General features: G+C 41.2%; 3 protein-coding genes across 3 annotated transcripts; all 3 read left to right on the top strand.

Annotated features, from left to right (window-relative positions):
- The first annotated feature begins 5,140 nt into the window (after positions 1-5,140).
- On the top strand, positions 5,141-7,412 carry ccl19b (chemokine (C-C motif) ligand 19b). The gene is made up of 4 exons (XM_035390353.1): positions 5,141-5,284; positions 5,802-5,922; positions 6,459-6,571; positions 6,909-7,412. Exons 1-4 carry the CDS (start codon positions 5,197-5,199, stop codon positions 6,920-6,922), a joined length of 336 nt encoding a protein of 111 aa, XP_035246244.1. The 5' UTR covers positions 5,141-5,196; the 3' UTR covers positions 6,923-7,412.
- Positions 7,413-8,865: 1,453 nt separating this feature from the next.
- Positions 8,866-13,415, top strand: LOC118212361 (C-C motif chemokine 19-like). Its single transcript, XM_035390154.1, has 5 exons — positions 8,866-9,031; positions 11,384-11,507; positions 11,623-11,737; positions 12,026-12,454; positions 12,661-13,415. Exons 1-4 carry the CDS (start codon positions 8,947-8,949, stop codon positions 12,056-12,058), a joined length of 357 nt encoding a protein of 118 aa, XP_035246045.1. The 5' UTR covers positions 8,866-8,946; the 3' UTR covers positions 12,059-12,454; positions 12,661-13,415.
- A 4,883-nt stretch (positions 13,416-18,298) lies between these two features.
- Positions 18,299-22,035, top strand: fam166b (family with sequence similarity 166 member B). The gene is made up of 6 exons (XM_035390352.1): positions 18,299-18,468; positions 19,379-19,608; positions 19,947-20,104; positions 20,585-20,717; positions 21,093-21,296; positions 21,689-22,035. The coding sequence occupies exons 1-6, from the start codon at positions 18,404-18,406 to the stop codon at positions 21,769-21,771; spliced, it is 873 nt and encodes a 290-aa protein (XP_035246243.1). The 5' UTR covers positions 18,299-18,403; the 3' UTR covers positions 21,772-22,035.
- Positions 22,036-25,422: the final 3,387 nt, after the last annotated feature.

The following is a 25,422-nucleotide window of genomic DNA, read 5'->3' as shown; positions in this document are numbered from 1 at the left end:
TTAATGCTGAGTATCTCCCTTAGAGCACTCCAGAACCAAAACAAAAAAAAAAAAAGTTCTAAAAGATGTTATTCTCTTGATGCTATTTTAAAGCATGAAACATGATACAGAGCAGAGAAGAAAAGAAAGATTTATCTCTTGACTGGTCAAGAACATATTGCTTTCAGTGCCTGGGCCATGCTTCATTACTCAGTATTAGCGAATTCAGATATCTTGTTTCATGCTGTAAGGCCTGGTGTTGTCTTTAGCCAAGCGGCCAAAAAATGATAAAGAGGTTGGCTGAAAGCTGTTCAAAGGTCAGAAATGCATCTAGTTTTAACAGAAGAAAGGGGTTGAAAGGATGGTTTTGCAGTGAAATGTTTGACGGACACGGTTAAGGGTATATGGTATTTGAGTTGTATTCAGGTTCTATTGTGGTCTGCAGTGTAGACATTCACACGCACGCAGACACAGACGCATGCACATGCACGCACACACACACACTCACACACACGCACACGCACATGCAGACGCACGCATACACACGCATACACACGCATACACACACACACACACAAATAAACTACTGTATAAATGGCTTGCATGGAATGTAAAATGTGTATGTCGCACTTGACAAGAGTGCTGATAAATGTACTTTGGTGTATCACTTTCCTACATTGATGGGTGTGCTGTGCAAGTTTAGGCATAGACCTTTTCATGGTTTTGATACTGATTTTGACTCATGTCACCACGGTGTAACATGTAGAATTGGGTTACCATTATTCCTTACTATAATTAATCGGTTAGCCTTTGGTAGAAAACTCACTTTTACTTGGCCCACATACAGAAAAGAATGATGGTCCATGGGTGGCCCAGATCCGTTTGCCAGATCCAGACCATTTTTGGGCCACAACTTTCAGACAAATTTTTGGGCCATTTTTTAAAATCTGGCTACTGGATCTTGACCACTCTTGGACTTTCGTTCCTTCAGGCTGAGTGAAAGTGAGCTAAGTGGGCCATTGCTAGGCCAGACCAAACCTGCTATGTAGGTCATTTGTATCTTTTACATGCATGCACAAGTCCAATGCATGCATGAAGTAAGAAAAATATGCACGTGGGTAATGTGACCTCATGTATTAGACATTGCTGAATTGTTCTTGTGGCCTGATTAGTATTTATAGTTTGTGTCTAGACACGCAGCCATTTTCAGGACGCAGGAAACGAGATTCTGTGCAAGTTTACGAAAGTCGCGGTTAACTGAAAAAGGTGTGTAATTGCACTGCAGAGGTTAGCATTCATACCTCCAAGTTAGTCAGCAGAACACAATTTTACACAGCTCATCACTTATAACAGTAACAGACTTGTCAGCACTAACCCTTCACTTCTTAGAAACTACAGATATCTGCCCAGTAAATCATACACAGATATGCCTGAGAACAAGATTCATTTTCTCCTAAGACACCTCAGTTCATTTTTGTCCCCTGTAAGGGACCCGGGTTTCTGGTCTTGATCTCAAGAACCATATATTCTATAATACTGAAACCTACACAACAAGGGATATTAAATGAACATAAAATAAGATTATGGATTATGTCCAAAACACTTGGATTGTGTCCAAAAAAAACGAAACAACTTCTTTTTCTGCTGGGGTATTATGGGAGGATATTAAATCTGTGTTATTACAGTGCTGGGCATCCTGACATCCACGGATGCAGATAGAGAACAGGAAAAGCTGTGTGGATGCTGAAACTGCTGTGGAAAGTATTTCAGGGATCCAAATGTTTGCTGCTCCTGACTGTTCATGCTGCAGGAACTGACCGTCGCTGTAAAAAAGAGTTTTTTAAAAAACACCTCTCTCAAAGAAAATGTCCAATGCTCCCCTCCATACTGTGCTTTAGATCCAGACTAGTGTCACATAGGTACACTATATGACCAAAAGTATCTGGACACCCCTTGGTCTGGGGCTGTTTTTCAAGGTTTGAGTTAGGCCCCTTAGTTTCAGTCAAAGCAAATTTTAATGGTACTGCATACAATCACATTCTAGACAATTCTGTGGTTCCCCAACAGTTTGGGGAAGGCCCTTTCCTGTTTCCGCATGACAATGTCCCTGGGCACACGGCAAGGTCCATATCGGAATGGTTTTGTCAAGAACGACGTGGAAGAATTGACTGGCCTGCACAGAGCCCTGACCTCAACCCCATCCAACAGCTTTGGGATCAATGGAAAACCAATTGCAAGCCAGGCCTAAATGCCCAATCAGTGCTCGACCTCACTAATGCTCTTCTGGCTGAATGGAAGCAAATCCCTGCAGCAATGCTCCAACATCTAATATAAATCCTTCCCAGACAAGTAAAGGTTGTTATAGCAGCAAAAGGTGGACCAACTCCATATTAATGGATAAATTTTGGATGAGATGTTGGATGTCACGTGTCCACATACTTTTGGCCATGTAGTGAACTTAAGATACTTTAGCTACCAGTGTGTTTCCTGGAGATTGCTTAAGAGTTCAAGAGACCTCTAATCCCACCAGTTTTCTTCTTTAATAGGATTGCACATTTTGCCCAGTAACAACTTACGATGAACATTCTCAAGGATCTACAGGAGTGCATTCAGATTGTACAGGTATCTAAAGAGATGGAGTATTTAAAATATGCATTTGACCCAGGTCTGTTTAGAACAGTCTTCCACAGCATTGGGTTGTGCTGCTTAGCTGAGGGTTGAAGACATGTGGTGAACTTTGTACCGTGGGAAAGCACCTTTTGCTAATTAACCTGACATGATCAAAGTCCTATTGTAGAGGCTCGGGACCAGGTAACATTTTTCAATTTATACTTAATAAATTAATATACTTATTCTTCAAGCCATGCAATGGCATTGCCCATGTCTCCCTTGACCAATCTGTCTGTCCCATGATAAGTTTGTCTACCTCACTTCTCTTGGCACCTGTCTTTATCCAGCTTTTCCATAATGGTGAGATTACATTACATTACATAACATCACGACCATTTTGGCAGTTACTCCTATCCAGAGTGACATTCAGAACACACATCAGTGTACAACATCAGTTTAACTCTCAGGATTAAAACAATGTGGCGTCGCCAAGAAGGCACAATGGCCCATTAAAAATCAATATGTGTAATGTTAACCTAACAAACAAACATTTGTGTTGTTACTAAAGAAAGCACCACTAGCCCTTTACACAGACCTTTACACACCAAATGGAAACCCGAAGAAGGAAAGATAAATAGAAAGGGTTATCTAGAGGGGGTCAGGGGAGCCAAGGTGTAATCTGAAGCGGTAAGACGTCAGTCTGTGTCAGACGATAGGAAGGGGTTCTGCTATGGCTGCAGTGGGACAGCCAGGGAGGCCAGCAAGAAGGGAATTGCAGTAGATGGGAGTCAATCAGTGTCGGGTCTGAGGCGCGGGGGTTGTATTGGTGGCGTGGAAAGTGTTGTACAGAAAGAATCTGAACGATCGACAAACTGCCAGGATGTTCTCAGAGTGGGTCAGTTTGCTGTTGAGTACCAGTGCAAGATTCTTGGCAGATGAAGAGGGTGACATGGGATAGCGGTGCCATGCTTGGTGTAGAAGTGATACGAGGCCTCCAGGGATAGTATATCCCTGTCATCTAGTCACCGTACATAATTGTAACGGGAAACCTGTGAACCAGATCTGACAAAAACGTTTGTGTTTCCAGAAGCATAAGCCATTGGAATTAGATCATAATTGACGACATGCACGGACAAGCACGCACACGCGTGTTCACATACTCACTTGCATGCTTTAAGCATTTTATACACACATTTTTGTCAGCTATTTATTTATTTTTTTAATAAATTTAGAAGGCACATGCAGGTCCTCGGCTTATTTTAACATCGAGCACTGATTTTCTTTCTGCAGCCCTCCAACTGGGCTGTTACCATGGCATCATGTCCATGTCATGGGAGGGTATCTATATCCCTCCCAGAGCGGCCCTTGCATTTCTGTTTTTTGACTCTGAGGAAGACGTCGTTGACGTCGAAACGTCAGTCTTACTCTGTTCATTACAGCAGTCTTTTAGCCTGAGCAATGTGTGGTGCAGTGTTCCTTACTTTGGGTTAGCCCCTGTGAAGTGGCTAACTTACCCTGTGAAGGGTAAGGAGTTTTTTTACTCTAGTTTGACCGTCCTGGCTGTTGAGCACCAATACAGACCTCTTTTATTTAGCTGGTTTAAACCATGTTGAGCATCTTCTTTCTTACCCCTCATGTCCAGTTGGTGTTGGCAGAGTGCAAGTGTCTTATGAACAAGAGTTGCTTTTGCAGTTACCTTTGGGTACACTGGCTGCAATTGACACCAATGCAGGCAGGGTACTGGTGCGTGTAGAAGCCCTTAACAAACAAAATGTGGTAATAGCACCGTACAATTTTATAAAAGTGCATAAGCAAGATGTCCGCTGAGTGGTGTAACAGATCATTGAAAAAAGAAATCTGAAAAACAATCACAACACGTGGGAAACTGGGACCTGCGGACCTAAGAGAACAAAAACCAAAAACATACAGTATATTGCATGTGCACTTGATGATGCACCCTCCCCCCTCCCCCTTCCCCCCCAAACCTTCATTTGTGAGGGCAAATGCATTGTTTTTACATTACATTACATTACAGGCATTTGGCAGATGCTCTTATCCAGAGCGACGTACAACGAAGTGTATAACCAAAACCAGGAACAGGTGTGTTGAAAACCCTAGAGGGAAGTACAGTTCCAAGTGCAGGGAACGACCGTGTAGTTTAACTTGGACCCTGTAGGTTAATCTGATTAACACAAAAAAACAGCAACAAATCAGTCTATGCAAATAAAACAAGCAATATTTGAGTAGGCACAAGTGCAATAACTAAGTCAATAACTTTGACTTGACATAAGGTCCCCTCAGCCCACACAAGCAGGGAACCGTAGGATTGCAGGAATGCAGTCTCAGAAGCACGGGCCACAGCCCCCCGGAGGACTAACCTGCACACGGATCATATTTCAGATTCCCTTTCACAGAGAGGGAGAGTGAGGGAGAGGCGTACCCTTATCAACAGCGAAGGGCCTTTTCCCGGAGAGGGCGGAGCCAAAGGCCCTCCACGGTGAGAAACGAAACCGAAAGCCGCCCAGGTGAGCATATAAACCGCGCGCGCTCCGCGACTCCGGCTATTACCTTCCCTCAACGCGAGCGGCGTGAAACAGAGCAACACAAATGGAGAAGAGAAGCAGAACGAGCGCGATGCTCAGAGCGGCAGCCGCTGTCCTCCTGGCGGCCTCCGTCCTCTGCAGTTATGCAGCAGGTAAGACTCAGAACCACTTTTCACAGTAAGTAACACTGTTGGATCACAAGGTGGTCCATATTTCTCTATTCATTTCTGGTGGCTTTTGATATTTCAGTCTTTGTGATAGTTTTTGATTGGCCCAGGCAGTTTTTTGTATGCATTGAAAAAATGTATATATTTACAAAAACATATGAAAACATAACTTGCTGTACAAAACTACTTTTTGTAGTTCTGCAACATGTATTTTCTTGCTTTAGACCAGGGGTCCTCAATCCTATCCAGAAAGGGCTGGTGTAGGTGCAGGCTTGGTTGAAACAACCCACACCAGCCCTTTCCAGATAAGATTGAGGAGCTCTGGTCTCTGCTTTAGACCACGAACCCCCAGATGCCCCATACCAACCCCCATCAGAAAAGCTTTTGATTGCTGTCCTCTGAGCTCAAATGCCTTTTACACAGCTATGCATTTTAACCCAAAATGAGAGTCCAATCCAATCCACTCCACTCCAATCTGATTTAACTGATTGTCTTCCTGCAGCGAGCACTGAAGAAGTCCTGGACTGTTGTTTGTCCACCAAGAACAAGCCCATCCCAAACAGCATAGTGAAGGGCTACAGTATCCAGACCACAGCTAGCGGCTGCCTGATACCTGCAACACTGTAAGTGTCCTGTTTGACCGCCATTAGTGCAATTAATGAGTTTGTCAATCAGGAGCACGGACCTCCTGGGCTGCTGGGTGGCTCATCCTGTTAAGGCACTGTTCTAGTGTGTGGAGGGGGCCTACGGTCTGATGCCTAGTCCAGACCGTGCCAGTGCTACAGTACCTGTGATCGGCAGCCCTGCAAGGAGACGCTCACCCAAGGTTGGGAGGGGTTCAGGGTCATCACTCTTTACTGACCCCTGCTGGTCACTTGGGTGCCCACCACCCACCTGCTGAGCTGCACATGAAGTGTTTTCCTCCACCTCTTGTCCCCCGCCCCCCCCCCCCCCCCCCCCAGGAGGGAAACCAGGAAGAAATGTTATGTTCAGTTTACTTTGCATGACCTACAACTGCACCTGGTCAAACACTGCATACTGATAAGCGAATAAAAAGGAGCTGATATTGTGTTACCTAGGATATGATTCCTGTATTACATGTTCACAGTTGAGTGCATGTGAGCTAGAACTGAACCTGAGCCAATGCTGCTGCTTTCAGATTCATCACTAAAAAGGATTTGAGTCTCTGCGCCCCTCCTGCCAGCAGAAGCAAATGGGTCAAGAAGCTCATCAAGAGACTGGACAGGAAGGCGAAACCAAAGAGGAAGAGGGGTAAGGCGCTGAAGCACAGGGTACACACTGTACCATCCAGCCTCCTGGTTCTAGATGTCTTGCAACTACTGTCAGTCAATTTAAAGAAAGCAAATGTTCAATAAAGGTCATTAAGAAAACAGAAACTGAAATATGTACTCAAACTCGTTTGGAAATCACCAGGATATTTTTTTTAACCCACCACACTGAGATTTATCATTGCTGTACTTCCCACACTCAAACCGACAGGTCAGACCATAGCGTTTCCGGTAAATTTCCAAGAAAAGAAGTACATTAGACTGCATTCGAGGCCATCTCTCTGCTTGCAGTAACCTCTTTAAATGTGTCTTCCCCACAGGAAAAAAGAATTAGAAGAACACGAAAGGTCACTACAGCTCTTCGAGGTCAGAAATTTCCAGGTCTTTAGCCTGACGGACCCAACTGGTACTAAAATGGAAGGACATGAGTTTTGTGTTTAGTGGCTGGGAGTCTTTGGCCCTTACAGCAGAGCATGGGTCACTTCTGGAGTACCAAAAAAAAGCCACACACAAAAGCTAATAGCCACATTAAGGGACAGTGCTTCCATTTTTTTGGATATGTACAGTAACCATTTCAGCTAAGCTATCAGCTGAACAGCTTGGCAACACAATATGTGAATCAATTAATCTATGTGGTGTGTGGGGAAATATCTGTCAGTTTTGATTATTTGGTCCTGGTGTGTTTTTCGTCTCATACTTTTGTACATACGTTATCAAAATAAGCTCTTTTTTATATCATGTATGCAAATATTGTGAAAAATGCTGTGAATTTTGTATTATATTTGTTGATTTTTGTGTAATAAAACATTGATCTAAGCACTCCACTTGGCTTTTTTATTTAACATTTATTTATAGTTCCAGTCCTGTGTGTTCATACAGCATTCTAGCCATGCTAAAACATAGTACTGACAAAACCAGTTCACCATTTTATATAATCATGATGCTACTGCATAATTTAACTTGACTACTCAACAGCAAAATGACTACAGTATGTTATAAATGTAGCCACAGCCACGACTGTATTCAAAATATACCCCGGCCGCTCCTGTATTATTGCTTAATCACAGTCTATGGATTTAATTGTTTGACCGCAATGCAACTTTCAAATAAATGCAATTGTTTATATTTATCTTCACAAGCAAGTTTTGACATGTTCATGAACCACTAAAAATGATGCATGTGTTTATAAAGAAGATAACTGACACTTATTTTAGTCAAATAGACATTCTTATAAGAGTCTTTGTATCAATTAGAAAGTGTGAAAGAGTAGTGACAGACAATGGCACAGAAGTGACAATCAAATTATGTAAGAGTACCAATTTAAGTTAATTTAGTAAGTAATCAAATGCCTACTTTAATAAATGAGGGGGAAAAAATCCCTTCCTTACGAATGAACGCTCCAAAATACTACTCACAACCTTGTACCATCATCAGTTTATGATCATCAATCATCTACCAACATGGATGAGCTCCACAGTCTCCGATCGAATGCAGACCGTGCCAGTGCCAACAGTGGCCAGAAGCTCCACAGGCCGATTGCATCACCCAGGGTACGATTCAGTAGGTTAGGAGTTTGCGTTTCTTCGCTGTCTAGTGACCCTCGATGGTCAATCACGCACCCTCCTGAAGGCATGCAGGTTACTCTTTCCACACTGTTCTTTCAGGCTTTTGGTTCATTCTCTTCTCCAGTGGCAACTTCAGAAAGGATCACAAATCACAATTATGTTGTCCATTGTACAATCAATCAATCAATAAATCAATCATCCATCCACCAATCCATCCACCCTTGCTTTTGTTTAGCAACTCTTACAAGCAAATTGTCACACTGTTTTTACAGTGAGCCTGGTGTCTACAGTGTTTCAAGGTCTTAGTTACCACATCACAAAAGTAAGTGTAACGTCGGCTGCAATAATTAATGTTGAAAATGTGTTTAAGGAGACATTTTTTTTTCATTAAAGGAGAGCAGGGTGGCGGGGGGAGGGAGTTCAAATTGTGAACCTGCATAGCTTCATATCACTTGCAGGGATTTGTGGCTTTAGTGAATTCTAAAGTAAATTTTAATTTTTCATTCAAAGTTTAACTGCAACAGTTCCACGAAGTGGATGAGTGACAGGTCTCAACATCACTCGACCTGCTGAGCGTAATGCCTTTCACAACTGAGATTTCCACATTGGTGATGCCGGCCTCTCCCTTTCCAGAAAGAGGAGGTTGAGAAATGGGGGGAGGAGGGTAGGAGGGGACATTAAAGTGAAACCCCTCGTGTCTTATAAAGGGAGTGAGCGGAAGAGAGGCTAGAGTGAGCATAGGGCAACAGAGTGTCCGAGGAGTGAGATTTGATGCCCACACAGCCACCACACCATGCATCAGCACCAACAGAGCACAACCATGGCAACAGGCATCGCGTTCTGTGTCAGCATCTTTTTCCTGCTCTGCAGTTCCAACGGTGGGTCCTTTTTCTATCTTCGCAATCTGCCAATGATTTACCAGTGATGAGGGAAGGGGACAGGGGTTATGCATGCTGTTATTTCAGTGCATGGGTTTGAGTGTGCTGGGTTGGTGTGGTAAGCACGCTAAGATTCACATTGATGTTGTGTCAGAAAAGTCAGCTTTATACATGTTTTTTTTTTTTTGAGTTCAAATAAATGCATAAAAGCTGAGTTCAAATAAATGCATTCCAAGGCTCTTTATAGCATTGAGAGAGTTGGTAATTTCAGGAAATAATATATTGAACTGTGATGAAACAGAGTTACTTTAAAAGCAAAAGTAAATACATACTGTAAGAAGGAACATTCTTTGTGTGTATTCATTAAAAGTATTCATAATTTGACAAAACATAAAGTGTTTCAGGTTAATTCAATCATGGTGTCATTCACATGTGAACAATATAGGCATTGATTATGTTTAGTATATTGTCATCTACATGGTTTTATATAAGATCTTCTGGGATGTAATGTGAATTTATGCAAGTGATGTACCTTAGTTGTCATTTAGCATATAGTTATTCATGATTAAAGTATGGAATACATTTTAGTCATTTGGAAAAAGAACACTGGCGAGGGTTTAGTTGTATTCATCAAACAAACACAAAGTGCACAAGCATGCCTTGTGAACTTCAAGGAAGTAAAATCCAGTTTAACTTAATTCTGTCTAAAGGTCCAGTTTCCTTCTCAGGTTTCTTTTCTTTATCCATTTCCATCTTCTTTTCAAAGAGTACCTAATAACCGAATTAATGAAGTCTTCTACTTTTCACCTACATTACACCCCCCTGTTTTTATAACTTTCTTTGGCTTTATATCTGATTGTTGTGACAGTCGTGATAGTCCCACATCTTTCTTTTTAAATTCAGAAAGGAGATGTGTGGGATGAAAAGGGAAGCTTGGGGCAAAAGTCATGCAATAATGCACAGTTTTATTTAAAGGTTCATTTGGAAGTTTAAACACTCCTTGCAGCAGTTAGTGAAAACTTTTTGTGCATGCTTTTTGTGGGCAAGGAGGGTGGTATCTGCTCCTGGTTTCTGCTCTTAATTATTTAATTAGCCTAATCTTTTCATAAATTGATATTGAGATAAAAATTCACAAACAGCAGCTGAAGACTGTTCCTGTGTCCTTGAAACATTCTGATTGCAGTGTAATCTGTGGCTGAACCAGCTTAAGTGTATTCCTTCAGCTAATTGGCGAATTTGGCCAGTGTAACTGGTGACAAAGAAAACCTGCATAATAATACCGGCCCTGCGGGAATGGAATTCCCCACCCCTGGTCTAACTGCACTTGATCACCATCCTCTCACGGTATAGTCCTATGCTGAGATAAGATATCACGCAAGGAAATCAATGAGAAAGCAAAACGAGAAGGGGAGTTTAGATAACACAATCTGGAAACCAAGTCCCAGTGAAGCTCTCTATAAGATCAGGAAGTTTGCCTTGCATGGATGAAACTTACGGGATTTCACCAATTCTGGGTACGAAACAAAAAGCAAACATGTACATGTACATGCTCATGAAAAGAAATTCTCAATACATGCTTGAGATCTGTTGTAGTGTGTCAACAAAGTTGATCAATTAAAAATGAAAAAGGTGAAATCATCAAACTGATTGCTTGATTTTCTTGATTTATTAAATTAATTATTAAGAGAAATTTATACAAAAAAATCCTGGAGCAACAATTCGCAAAAGATTCGGCAGAACTGAAAAAAAATTACTAGTAATTCTAATGATTAGTTAGCTTAATATCTCAGTGATTATGAATATTTAAGTAGGTTCCATGTAATTAAGCTTTTAAACATGAAAACCAAATTTGTTGTTTGTAGACTAGCTGTGTTAGTCTGACAATGACAGGCTCATAGCATTTACTGAATAATACCCCAGACAGAAATGACTCAAAAACCTCAGTGCAAAATGATATTCTTAATCACATTAATGTTATTCTTTTTTTCCTGATAACAGATAGTGACTTATTTTTTAGTGTGCATACAAAGTTGTATGTGTCTATCTGCACTTTTACACTTTTTAAACTAGACTTCTAGGACTACAGTTGCAGAAGACAGGCTATGATTAGATTTTGGAATCCTGCAAACCACCCAGTTCCTGCCCAATCAGATCAAAGGAAACTAAACCACGGTGCAGGAATAATGAAAACAATATGCACCTCTAAAAATAATCAACCCCGTTTCAATAAATCACATCTATCAGATAAACCGAAATCCAATTTGCCAACCGTAATGGAGTATAAACGAAGCCCCCATCGGTTTCCAGGACTGCGGTATCTATGACAACCTCCCTCCCTCTCTGCTCTCATAGTCACCCGGGGTGAGCTGGCTCTGGACTGCTGCCTGAAGGTCAGCCACGCCAAAATACCCACGCACATCGTCAGGGGCTACCAGCGGCAGGTCGGCGGCAACGGCTGTGACATCAGCGCTGTCGTGTGAGTGCCTTATTGGCTTGCTCCTGAATCACTCTCATTAGGCGTGCCCCCAGCGGCAAACGCGCACGTGCTAAAACTCACATGACTCACAGGTTCCGTTTCTTTCCGCTCAAAGCTTCTTCACCAGGAAGGGCCGCAACCTGTGCGCCCCTCCTGGCCGTCCCTGGGTGGAGACGCTGACCGCCCACCTGGACAAGGAACGGAAAAGGTGCCAGGACAGCGCATTCAAGGTAAGCCAGCTGCCCCACTGTGTACTGGACCTTTTGATTGCTTAACTGAAGTCCAGTTGGAAGAGTGCCCGACAGGCTTGGGAAAAATCCCTGCGAAGAACAGATAGGGTTTTATTTTCTCAAGGGCTCTAATCCTATTGACTTCCCCACATGTGTTTCCATGTGTTGCAATATACGGTAAAATAAATAAATAAATCATGATCCACCGCATTCATTCATCCAGGACCCACTGCTTGTGAAACACTGCTGTAAACCCCTGTGAGTGACTGCTCTCTTTTCTCCCTTTAGCAGGGGAAAAGGTGCAGGACCTTGAGGTTTTGACCGTTCTGGAAACCACCACATCTCACCGCGGAGTGCAGCTGCCCAACCGAGTCATCGAGGCTTCACCATTTCGATGTTTGGGTTATTCCAGATAACTTTTCCTACAGTTCATAAGCTAACTTACCCAAATTCATTCACAAGTATAAACTTCCCGTCCAACTAACTCCAAAAATATAGTTAAAATAGCTGGATAAAAACACCTGACTTAGTTATTGCCTGCACATTAATATCGTAGCTATTAAATGTTGTTTATGAAGTACACATCACATGTGATTGGCAGCTAATAACAAAGATGCTAGTAGCTTAGCTACCTTGACTAGGTTCAATTACATTGGTGCTGACATCTCTATTGTTTTTTGTTAATTGGTGCTGCCATTCTTTGACTAGCCAGCAGTGGTGACATAGCTCAGGAGGTAAGACCGATTGTCTGGCAGTCAGAGGGTTGGCGGTTCAAACCCCGCCCTGGGCGTGTGGAAGTGTCCTTGAGCAAGACACCTAACCCCTGAACCCCTAACTGCTCTGGCGAATGAGAGGCATCAATTGTAAAGCGCTTTGGATAAAAGCACTATATAAATGCAGTCCATTTACCATTTTCAGCAGTGTCTACCCATAGGTAGTCTGCAAATATTGCTTCTGGCTTGCAAGTGGCAAGCTAAAGGTTGTGCCATATTACTATAGGTACTATATATATATGCATTAGCTGATAAAAAGATGTCATGTCAACAAGGTAACTACAGTGTATGACAATTCACCAACTATAACTGAACTTAACTGAGTCATTTTGATGTCCCAAGCATACTTCATTATAGTATTTTTTCACATAGGGTGCTTGCTAGCTAGGTATAATAATATTGTAATGCAGTCGGGGTAAACAGTAACGTATTGCACAGGTATACTAATGATGTAGTGTACAGCTAAACTATCCTGCAACTCAGATGTAACGACGCTGTTGCACTGTAATAGTATCATACTAATAAAATAATGTGTAGAAATAATGACACTTTAATGCTGTGGAAACAATAATAATGTAGAATAACATAGGTATACAAATAATATATTACACAGGTGCAGCTAGTGTTCTACCTTTATAATGATAATGCTTTGTACAGGTAAAATGCTATAGTGCAATGTATTTGACTTTTTCCACAAACATTTCTGTCAGAAAGTAATTAAGCTTAGAAGCCTATTTATCATTATGTCCATTGAATTAGGGTAGCAAGGAATTGTTTTTGACACCAGTATGCATTTTCTCATTGTAATAATATGTGCTCCGTGTTTTTGGCTTTTCCTACAAATGTGACTTTGGATTATGACAGAATTTTGTTTTGAATAAAAATGTGTACTGCATCAATGTAAATTACAACTTGGTTTTTTGGGGGGAATATGAAGTGCGTCCACTACTCTAGTGCAATGCAGCACTGCACAGTTCCTTATGCCAGGGATTTTAAACTTCAGTCCTTGTGAATCACCGTCTTCTATGGGAATGCTGCAGAAAGACAAAAAAGTAATAATAATAATAATAATAATAAACCATCCATATGTTTTCAGCTGAACATATCTGAGCTACGACTCAAGAAGGAAATGCATAACAATGTTCTACAGCTGTCAAATTTAAAAAAAATTTGACTTAGGAGTAGAATTTGGCCTGGTCGATAAGGATTTAGACATAGGACAGTAGCAATAAAAAACCAATAGCATACTGGGATATATCGGAAAGAAGTATTGAATATAAGGCAATTGCACTCATATTGCAATCATAAAATTTTCAGGGCATCTTTACAGTATATGCAGTGTCCAACCAAGTACCCCTGCATCGATACTAAAAGAAAGATGTGAAAACAGTACAAAGAGGACAGACTAAATCTGAAGTACAAGTCTGAAATATAATATATATTATATATAATATATAAATATAACGGCATAGCAATGAGTCAGCACCATGCTGTAGGAGATGCCATCTCACGGATGAGATGTTGAACCAAGATCCAAGATTGGGGTGCCAATACTGGTATCCGAACCATTTTCCCACAAAAAAATGGCTCTCAACATTTGGCAAATAAATTCCTACATCTGACTGTTGACATGATGCTTGCATTCCCTGCCAACCTTGATTCCTCCTTTGCAAGAAAGTTCCGTTTCCCATTTGATGACACTACTGTTCTTGTTTTAACGTGCTGGTTACAACACTGCTTTGCCATTGCCAGAAATCATTAGACCTGTTGAGTGAAAAACCTCTCCTTGTATCTACTTTCACAAAATACTTGGAAATGGTTATCATTCCATTCCCGTCAAAGGCTGTCTGTCATCAGTCGCAGACCACAATGAAAATATTGGGTAAGAGAGCCCTCTTAACAGTAGGACCAAGGCTACAACTTTTCATACCTAAGATTAAAAATAAAACGGTTATTCTTGTCACACAATGTAAATCCATTCATAAAACGAAGAAAAAAAACAAGGTGAGGCTGTAGTTTCCACAGTTGATTAATAATGTTCATGAGAGAGTCTGGGACAAAATAATAGTTTACAAAGCATATAAAGCATAGTCCAGACAGAGAAAATGAGGTATATCTTATATATATATATTCATATATTCATATAATATATTCATACTAAAGTTAGGGGGGGATCATGTATTTGTATGATCTTTATGAATATTTATAAGTATTTTGGTGTACATGTGGATTGCAGGCTGTGCTGGAATTTTCATGTCAAAGCTTATGTTCCCTAGTTCAACAAAGACAGTATTTATAAAGTATCCTTACAAAATCCTTGCAGATCCATAGCATGTTTTACACCCTGAGTATCAGCTCATGACCTCAAACAATATTTAGACCCGCAGTCCCTAAACTCTGGCTATGGCATTGGCAGATTAAGCCTTTATGATTATTAATTTATTGTCAGGTGTATTGATTAGCTCTTAAACCTATGCATTACGTGTACTATGGAGAACAATATGGTTTATGTACATGCACCATGCACCATGCACCATGCACCATGCACCTTATCTTGTGTATTATGTTATGTGTGATTCTTTTGTGAGGCAGGAGGATTTGTGCCTAAGATAAATTTTTATTTTGGGGTCATAAAGTATAGTTGAGTTTATCTATAATTACAGAGTGATAAGTGCTTTGGTTAATTGCTCACCAAGTATACTGCATCAAACGCTGACAAAGGAAAACAGACTGAACTGGAATCTCATGCTCAGCTTGACAGCTGCACATTTAGCCAATTTCTGCATTGGCTCAGCCATTCTCTGTTGGGAGATATGTTACTGAGACTTTAAAAGCTTTTTTTTAATTTTTTTTTTTTTAAAAGGTGAATAATTTGTTATTCCTTAAAAAGAAACTGATGAAAGCATACGTCCAATCTAGCTCATACATCTTACCCTGGACAGTTTGCTTGCATTGCCGTCCAGCGCTCACTGAGGTCTGTTTGTTGATAAGGCTTTTGGCTGCACAGACCTGCAACTCCAGTGTGGACCCTACGGAAAGATAAACATCAGGGGATGTGCATTCACGCTGGTGGTAAATAGTACAGTATGGACCACAAGGACCCTCCCATGTCTGTCCTTTGAAGCACCATGCATGGGCATGATAGCTCCATGCTTTGGGTTGACAGGGTGCTGGTCTACTGTTAGTAGAGGATGTGGGGGCAGGGAGGGATTTTGAATCAAATAGTTGCCTTGATTTTGTGGGAAGAGGATGAAAATGCCGGTGAGAAAGACTCTCAAGCTTCTGAAAAAAATCCCCCCTTGTAGTATAAATATACAGTTGCAATCAAAATTATTCAACCCCTGTGGAAACTGTAAATATTTTTAAATGTATGCTTTTGGAAGACTTGAAACTAAAAAAACATGTATGTCACTTGTGTGTTCTGTTAAAATTCAAAATAAAAATGTATTTTTTAAGATTTCCGAGTAGCATGTAAATTTTGTATTTCAGCCATATCATAAATATTCAACCCCCATTCAATATCACCATTTTTAAAATATTTGCTGGTCTGTAGAGTGACTAGATTTTGTGGAAACACACTTAAGCCCTTAGGAAATCCATAACGATACTATTTGCTTCACCTGTGATAAACATATAAATCCCACCGATGCACTTCTTCACATCAATTTGATGCTGACTAGCAAACATGCCAAAGACAAAGGAGCTCTCTCAAAAGTTAAGAGAATAAATTATTTCATTGCATAAAAAAGGCAATGGATACAAAAAGATCTCCAAGATATTGAAAGTTCAAAGAGACACAATTGGCAGCATCATAAGGAAGTTCAAAAGTCATGGAATAGCAGTAAACCTACCTGGACGTGGAAGGAAGAGTAAAGTTACATCAAATGGTATCAGGCACATCGTAAGAACTGCTGAGAAAACCCCTCATATTACTGCCAAAGGCATACAGGATGACTTTCATGGCCGGACACCTCGCCGCACTCCACTCTTAACCAGTAAGCATATGAAAAATCAACATGAATATGCAAGACATCATTTAGATAGATAGATAGATAGAAACTTTATTGATCCCGTAGGGAAGTTCCCTTAGGGAAATTCAGGTTTCCAGTGAGTACAGCACCATAAGTTAAAAAGTTAACAAGTTAAACATCACACATCAAACATAGAGATAGTAACGATATATACATAAAATAAAAGAAAAAAGAAAATAAATAAAGAATAAAGTAGCAGCGATTATATAAAATAGCAGCGGTTGTGTCAGTTTAATTAATTAACTAGTGGTATAGTAGCAGCGGTTGTTCCAGTTTAATTAAATAGGTAGTAAACAATAAATAATGAGACTGTTCAGTGTGATGATGTTCAGGTGATCAGGCCTAACTCTACTTCCTCAGACCTCAGACCTAACCTATCCTCCCCCACCCCCCTCCTCCCCCCTCCCTTTGTTGTTTGGATTTGGATGTCTATGGAGTTTATGGAGTTTTGGGAGAATATTTTATGAAGTGACGAGACAAAACTGGAATTGTTTAGACCCATGGATAAGCGGTATGTCTGGCGCAAGAAAGGTGCAGCTTATGACAAGAAGAACACTATCCCCATAGTCAAGTATGGAGGTGGGTCAGTCCTTTTGTGGGGGTGTTTTACTGCTTCTGGTACTGGCAATTTCAGCGTGTGACTGGCACTATGGATTCCTTGAAATACTAGGCCATTCTGGAGAAGAATGTGATGCCCTCAGTGCATAAGCTGAAGCTTGGTGGTCATTGGACTTTCCAGCAAGACAATGATCTCAAGCATACATCCAAGTCAACCAAAGCTTGGTTCAGGGAACGATCTTGGAATGTCCTTGACTGGCCTTCTCAGTCCACAGATTTAAATCCCATTGAAAATCTTTGGTGGGATTTGAAGAAAGCAGTGGCATCAAGAAAACCAAAGAATATTGGTGAACTTGAAGCATTTGCACAGGAAGAATGGGCCAAGATTCCAAAAGAGAGGTGTCAGGGGCTTGTGAGCACTTATAGGAAGTGTTTATTGGAAGTTATAAAAGCTAAAGGATGTTCCACAAAGTACTGATTTTGGGGTTGAATAATTTGGTTATTGATTTTTTGGAGAGAGTTTCATTTTTTTCCTCATAACAAATAGTAAACTCAGCTGTATGTTTTCAAAATCACTTGAACATGTTCTAATAAACATGTATTTCTGTTTACGAAGGCCTTAGTTGATACATTGTCATGAAATTTTATTCACATCACAAAGACATCTTATGGGTTAGAGGGGTTGAATACTTTTGATTGCAACTGTATATTATATTAAATATAGAACTGCAGAAATCATACAGATTTAAAATTAAAGTGACTTTACGGTTTCTGGTTCAAGAACTATTTCCTCTGACCAACAACTCCACCTAGTGTTTAAGTATCAAAAAACATTGTAAATGAACGTTCAAGTAACTTCTGGCTTGAATGTTAGAGATTTTTATTTGTTTTTGTTACATTTTAGTTTTGTTACATTATAGTCAGTGCTTAGGATGTGTGAGTAACATTTTTGTACGTTGAAAACGTTTTTATTATTATTATTATTATTATTATTATTATTATTATTAATAATAATAATAATAATAATAATAATAATCATAATAATAATAATAATAGTAATAATATTGAAGAGTCTATACGGTCGAGTCCGTCTCCGCGACCATACGGCAGATTAATCCCATCACTTCACCTCCGTTAAAACTGAAGAACTGAATTGAATTTGGCACGTGCGAAAACCTCTATAGCAACCGCTAATCTGAAAACATCGCGTAGCCGTAGCTGAAACCAGCGGGAGCGATTTTGGCACACCTCTGTGCGAAGAGGGCTCCTTAAAAGGAATCGGTTAACTTGGACATCTCGGAAATATGGAGGCATTTCCTCCGAAATTTAGCAACGTTTTGGTAACACCTGATCCACAGTATATACCAGGGTAAGAATCTATTAATTTATTTAATATGTACAGTATTAGGCAGGCCAAATTTTGCGTTCGTTTGATTAGAATTACCATTAAATTATCCTATTTCTTGTTTAGGCTATGCTGACTGTTACTTTTGCGGCACTGTGCTGAACTTTAAACCATTACAATCATGTTACATACATAACAATACATAAATATGCTATTGATTGTGAAATTTGTTAAGGTTCAACGTTCTGATTATATTTTCTATTTTTTAGTGTGTTATTTTCTTGGGCGGTATTTCACTTTTTACTTTTATTACTTGCTTTACGTAGTTGTTTTTGGTAATTTAAGTGATGTAGAACTGCGGGTTGCCGGTGTTTGTTTTGAGTTACGACTTTCATCCAGCTTCATTTCAACACTTCGCACTAGACGTAGCTATTTTGTGTCGGACGTCGCCCATAGCAACCGGCCTGCGGCTGTATTGAGTTGCAGGGTTGTTCCCATCAATTAAATGACCCTTTAAGAACTGACTTAACCACTTAACCCTGTTGTGTGCTATGAGTACCGCGTATCTGTAAACATATCGTACTAATAAATGCACATAAAAAGGATAGTATTTTGTTATATAATTTAGTGTAGGAAGTAAGGCTACTTTTTGTCTGAAAAGGTCATGTCACGTGTTATGTACAGAATTGGTAAATACAGACATTACATTATGTAATTAGCAGGCATCCGTAGCTAGGCTGCAAAGCCACTGGCATAAACACTATGCAGTCGTTGAGGGCCACACAATTATTTATTTTATTTATTTTTTTGAGCACAAGTTTTGATAGACCATTCCACACTTGGTGGGGCATGGATCAGTCCTGGGTCTAATACTGTATTTTAAATACTTGAAAGTGTTTGACATGGGTCTGATGGGGACGCCATCTCTACAAAGCTATGCAGGGTACTGCCCTCAGCTCAAGTTCACTCTGGGGGAGACGTATGGGAAGCTGACAGCCCAGATCCTGTCCAGCCCCGAAGTGTCCAGCACCCGACAGCTGATCCTGTACAACAGCAACGCCCCCTCGGGCGAAACGGAGGCGGAGGCGGGGCCGCCCGCTGAGGTCTGGGGCAGCCTGCCGGGAGTCCGCAGGCACCCAGAGAGGATGATCCCGGGATACAAAGGCAAGCATGTCACTGCTCTTAAGGAGGCTTCGCTTCATTTTGTCCCGTTTGTGTGGCAGGCTGGGGTCAAGCATTTTGAAATTTGAAATACTTTAGCACGTTTTAGCCTGATAAACTCCCGAAAAGCTCAATGGAACACATAACTCACCGAAATGTGCACAGTCGTATGAAATAAGCATTTTGTTTTGAATATAGATGATAATCAGTGTTTATTTTAAACGTGCGAGTGATCTGCAGGAATTTCCCTGGTGTCTAAAGGGTTCAGGTATTTCTGTGGAAGCACTTTGTCTCAGATTCGGCGTGTGAGCGCATACGTGCGCGTGTCTGTTTTTTTGCAGGTTTCATTCCGAAAAGCCGGAACTGCTTCTCCCGCACGTACAGCCAGACGTGCCGGGAGGCTCTCAGCGAGTTCCAGAGAGACCTGCAGAAGCGGAAGCGCCTCAGCGCCTCGGCTGACCTTCCCCGCGTCGACTACGGCACGGCGCCCAAGCCCACAGTAACCAGCCCGGCGCCGAGCCTTCCTGCTAACACACAGCAGCCACCGCCAGGCCGGTTAATTATGCAGGACGCAGGTCACATGTCAGGTCCTGTTACATGCCAGCCTATCTCTGAGGCGCTACTCCTGCGTCAGGAGAGCCACTCAATCACAGATCATACTGTGATTTTGAGTGACAACACAGTAGCAGCCAAGGGATAGCATTGCAAGCTTTTGACATATAAAGCAGGACGCAGATACACTGTCCTGTCAAAACCAAGTTGTACCTATAAACCCAATAGTCTGAAGTAGGAACCCCTGTAGTTTCTTGCACAAGAATATATGTACCTGGAAAAAGATGCCACGGCCTCAGAGTCCTGCGTAGTTTACTCCCCCTGGTGGTTGGGTTCATAGTGATGGGTCTGCATTGAGAGTGCGCTTTAATCAATGAGATGTTTGCTAACTACAGTGCAGTCCAAGGTCTCTCCCTCTGTGCTGCAGCTTGGGCCTTATAGCACCCCTCTGACCCCCATCACTAAAGAGTCAGTACCATACAAGACCCCGGCCCCCTGGAAACCCCTCGGATCTCCTTACACCATGGAGGAAAACAATCCCAACAAGTACTTCATCTCAGGTAGCGAAACGTGCTTTCACTCTTCAGATTATTTTTTGTCACTGAAAACTGCTGTATCACATTATACATAGGCTATACAAGTAAAGGATACATACAACTGTGTGGTGAAATTATGCAAATTCAGGTGTAGTCATTACTATGTACTCGTAGATGGAGTCAGCATTATGGGAATTTTTCAGTTGATTTTGAATTAATGACTTTGAATTTCAAAACGAATCAATTTTCAATTCATTTCCTGAATTGACTTGACTGCAATGGAATTTACCCCAAACCCTGCTACTGCTATTAGACAGCAGGCAGTTTGCCAGGTATAACGCGAATGAAAGTGGCTTTCGCACGGGTTTTTCCGCTTACCTTCATTTTTTTCTTGCGCAGGTTTCACCGGATACGTCCCCAAATCCCGCTTCCTCTTCGGCACTGGTTTCCCCATCACCACAAACAGAGCCCTGGTCCAGTTCGACAAGGAGGCGAGGGGCAAAGATGGCGTTCAGCCACCCAGTGTGGAGGAGTTTCCCCCCATCACTACCATCTACCCGTCCTACAGTGGCATGGTCCCAGCTTACACCGGCCATGTGCCAGGTGAGCCCATTCAGTCCTCCTGCCTCTCACACTGGGAAGTCCTGGGTTGGGGGTTCAAATTAAGATTTTGGAGACCCATTTAGGTGATCACCATGCCCATGAGTTTTTTCTAGACCAGATTTCTCGAGATTCATTCAGCATTGTGTCCACCAGGTGTCTCTGTAGACACATTTGGATTGATCTGTCTTATAGGGATGAATTTAAGGATGAATGCTCAGCTGTTAAATCTGTGCTTCATTTACTTCACTTAAAATGGACTGCTATGTTGAGCAACACACGTTACACAAAGACATTAAGTAAGGGCAGTATTCTCTGGGAAATTACTTCCATTATTAAAGCTGCATGATAGTGATTTCTTATATATATATAATCAATCTCCCTCTACATAACAGGATACAGGTTCAGTTTCGGCCAAACATTTGGACAGCTCACCCACAATGCCCTGGGGTCCATCAGTGCTCCAAAGGGAAGATAGAAGCAAACCAGTACACTGGTTAAAGTACAGTGTAGCACAAGCTTTGGAAGAACTGGCAGAAATCGACTCTTTGAGACAGATAAATGTTGGAATACTCATTCTGCAGATGGATTACATCACTTCCCACAAATCAGATGATCTCATTCTTCAAAACATGCAAATTTTTAACATAAGTAACATTTCAAACTCAGGTCTTCTGTATTTGTTGATTCGCTCATGTTTATTCCACACAATAAAATAAAAACAACCAAAAGCACAATGTAATGCAATGTATTTGAACTCTGTGTCTGTAGGTCAGTTGAAAGCATCCCATGATTCCTCAGTAGAGGAATCATGAATTTTCTGATTGGAATTCAGCACACTAGGTTGTAACCCCACAATCCAAACTGAATTGTGAAATTTCTTCAATAAATCTACACAAATCTGCCACAAATGGGTTATCTGTTTATGTATATATTTAGTAAAATACTGTAAGAAACAACAACCACAAGAGATGAGTCAAAATCACAAAAAAGACCCCCGGCAGCGGTACTTCCGGCTTGGTCAGACGTTCCTACGAACATAATTGGCAGTGTTTGCGGGTGGGAAGCCGGTGAGGGTATGAGTCCTGATCGTTGCATTAGCGTCTCCTACTGGTTTGTCAGGGCGCCTGTTCAGCAGGGAGGGGATCTGGGGGAGATAGCGTGAACCTCCCAGTGAAACTCCTCGAAATCAGGTGAAAAAGAAGCGGCTGGCGACTCCACATGTATCGGAGGAGGCAAGAGGTAGTCTACACCCTCCCCAGACCGACAGAGGATAGCGTGTCAACCAGGACCGCGTGATACACACAGGGAATTGGTACAACGACTAAATTGAGGAGAAAATGGCAACAACAAAAAATCACAGAAAGACACTTGTTTAGGTTGTGTTCACATGAGCACTTTGATTTTAATATCCATATTACTGTACCTTGATAATGTCATACACATTTTATAGCATGAAGGAAAAAAAGACATTAGTGGCATTTGCAGAATGTACAAGCGGAAGTAACAGTTCAATACAAACAGAAAAACAGGTTTATTTAAAACATAAACTGAAGGTATCACCGGTTCCTCTGCCATTCCCCTGTAGGACAGGTGGGTTTATTCCAAGGCTCAAACATCAAGCAATTTAAGGAACCAATCAATATGCGAGCAGTTCAAGGCAGTTCTCTCCTTATTCTCTCTGTCCTCACAAAAAGGCACCATCACTCAGTTTTGTCCACTACTTGACTAGTCCTGTTATGCTGCTAGACGTAATACTGCCTGTCATTTCTGCTAAGGGTGGAACCGATAAGAAAACTGTCTGGAAGACTGACGGGGGAATTCAGCCTTTAGGACTTTGAGAACGTCGTAAAATCCTGATCACGTACAGCTCTTACAATCTTTGAAATGGTTCCACTCTTCCCACAAAAATCAATCCACATTCTTCCCACACTCTTCATTCCAGATGACAAGATGACAACACTGATTTGCCAATCCTAACTCTGTATATGCTGTTCTGGATAAATATCAACTACATTTTTGTCCATTGTGGTTAGAAACTATGCAAGGAAACACATGCCTACTGGAAAACCTTTATCGTTGATATTCAATGAACAAAATATTTACAATACTGAAATAAATATGAAATAATTGTTTTTACATATTAAAAGAGAGATACATATATAATTGCACAACGGATTGTAGTACAGTGTGTTACAAATAAAGGTGCTACATAAATAATCAAGATTAAAAGTAGACAAATTTACTGTTAACTCATTTGAAAAATTAAAGCTCAGTTTACCCATCTGAAAAATCAATGGTACATCAGAGCATATGCGATTCTACTGTTGTACACTGCAGTTTACAGAGAAGGATAATGCACATTATACTATTTGACTTACAGTCAAAACAATTGCTCATTTCAACAGAATCATTTTTCATAACCATGTAACTTTTCTAACCAATGACTTGTGTTATAGGCCATAAAGATGCCACTTTTAATTTGAGCAAGTTCGATTTTAAGGCTGAGGTCCAATTCAAAATGTGTAGTTAGGCTTTTGGCATCTGAGATTCTTTGGAACCTGTTCAGAAATATGGCCCCTCATCCCTTTTTTCCAACTTCTCTCCACCTCCACTAAGGGGCGCAACAACTCCAAAAATACCAAGCGCCCCCAGGAGACCAAAACACGGGTTGTGTTTACAACATGCCAATCAATGATTCTGGCCCTCTCTCTCACACAGTTCTACAGACAGACCCAACTGCCCTTTCGCTTTCGTTTCACATTCTTAAATACAGCACTGTGCTTTGCTATGCGTCTAGACTCACTACCACAGAATAAATAACAGCGTTAGACAATAAATTAAAGTATTGCAACACATACATTGTTTGTGTATCCACACAGGTTATCATATAGCTTGCTTGCTGTTTTTGGTGGAAGGGAATTAGATTCCCTGTTCATACCGCCAGCTCCACCACAGAGTCTTCGGGATAAAATCGGGCTTGGGGTTCAGGGTTTGGGTGGGGTGTGGGAGGAAGGGGGGGGGTGGAGTGTTCTTTGTGGGATACATGCAGGTGACCCGCCCAGCACCACCACCCTTTCCTCGTTTGACTGCAGTCTCTCTGTTCCTACGGAGGCAAAGTGGGTAGAGGTAGGGCTGTTTGAAAGCCAGCCCATTCAGAGGATCTGCTCTGTTGTTCATGGACGCTCCTGAAAACACTCTGGTAATTTGGGACTTCAGCACTCTGGTAATTTGGGACATCTCCTGAAAAGTCGGCCTCTTGTGGGATCTTTTTCGTGAACGGGTAGGTACGGGCTTTGCTCCAAACCCATGGTGTACCAAAAACCCTTTGGTGTACCGTTTTACTGTGGTGCGTTTGGGTGGGGGTGGGCGTGGGGGGGGTATAAGCGTATAAGCGTGTGAAGAGAGTCTGGTTGGTCCATTCAAAGAGCACAGAACTGTTGGTTCAAAGGTAAAACAGTTGCCCCTGGTGAATACCCCATCAGCAGTGAACTCAGAGAATGTCTGTTTCCCACGTTCACTTCCATTCCTTTCTGATACCATTACATGAAGAGTCAGCATTACTGTGGAACTGAAAAATTCTTGAAACTCATGTAAAATACTCTGGAGGGTCCAGCAAAGTAACTTTGGTTTATCAAATAGAAATTTCTAGAATAACCACTCTAACGAGCTTGAAGGGATATTGTACTGAGCTTTGAAATTAATTCTTGAATGTAAAATGGTATGTCAAAAGCCAATTCATATTAATTGCAAAGAGAAGGAGAAGAATTACACTTTTTTTAAAAACTCGACCAATTCCTCATCTGCTTAGCCATCGTCCAAAAAAAATAAATAAATAGCAAACCTGCTTTGCTTGTGCTTTCTTGGAAAAAGGTTTTGCACTGAATGTTCAGTTCCACTGACACCAAGAGGTCAGATTTTTATGGCTCCTTCGAACGGCCTTACAGGCCTTTCAGTGCATCATTAATCTGTATCCGTGTTCAGCCTTCTGATTCTCAGAGGCCGTCTGCAATGTGCCAACAGAAACGCAGACAGATAGATGACCAAGTTGGACAGCTTCCAATTCATGACCAGCTTTAGTCAGAGTATGTTATAAAGTTGTGTTTTTGTGCCCTGTGCCAGTGTGAAT

Source organism: Anguilla anguilla, chromosome 14, assembly GCF_013347855.1.
Source record: "Anguilla anguilla isolate fAngAng1 chromosome 14, fAngAng1.pri, whole genome shotgun sequence".
Classification (NCBI taxonomy): Eukaryota; Metazoa; Chordata; class Actinopteri; order Anguilliformes; family Anguillidae; genus Anguilla; species Anguilla anguilla.
Note: the sequence above shows the minus strand (reverse complement) of the source record. Positions and strands in the feature narration are given on the sequence as shown.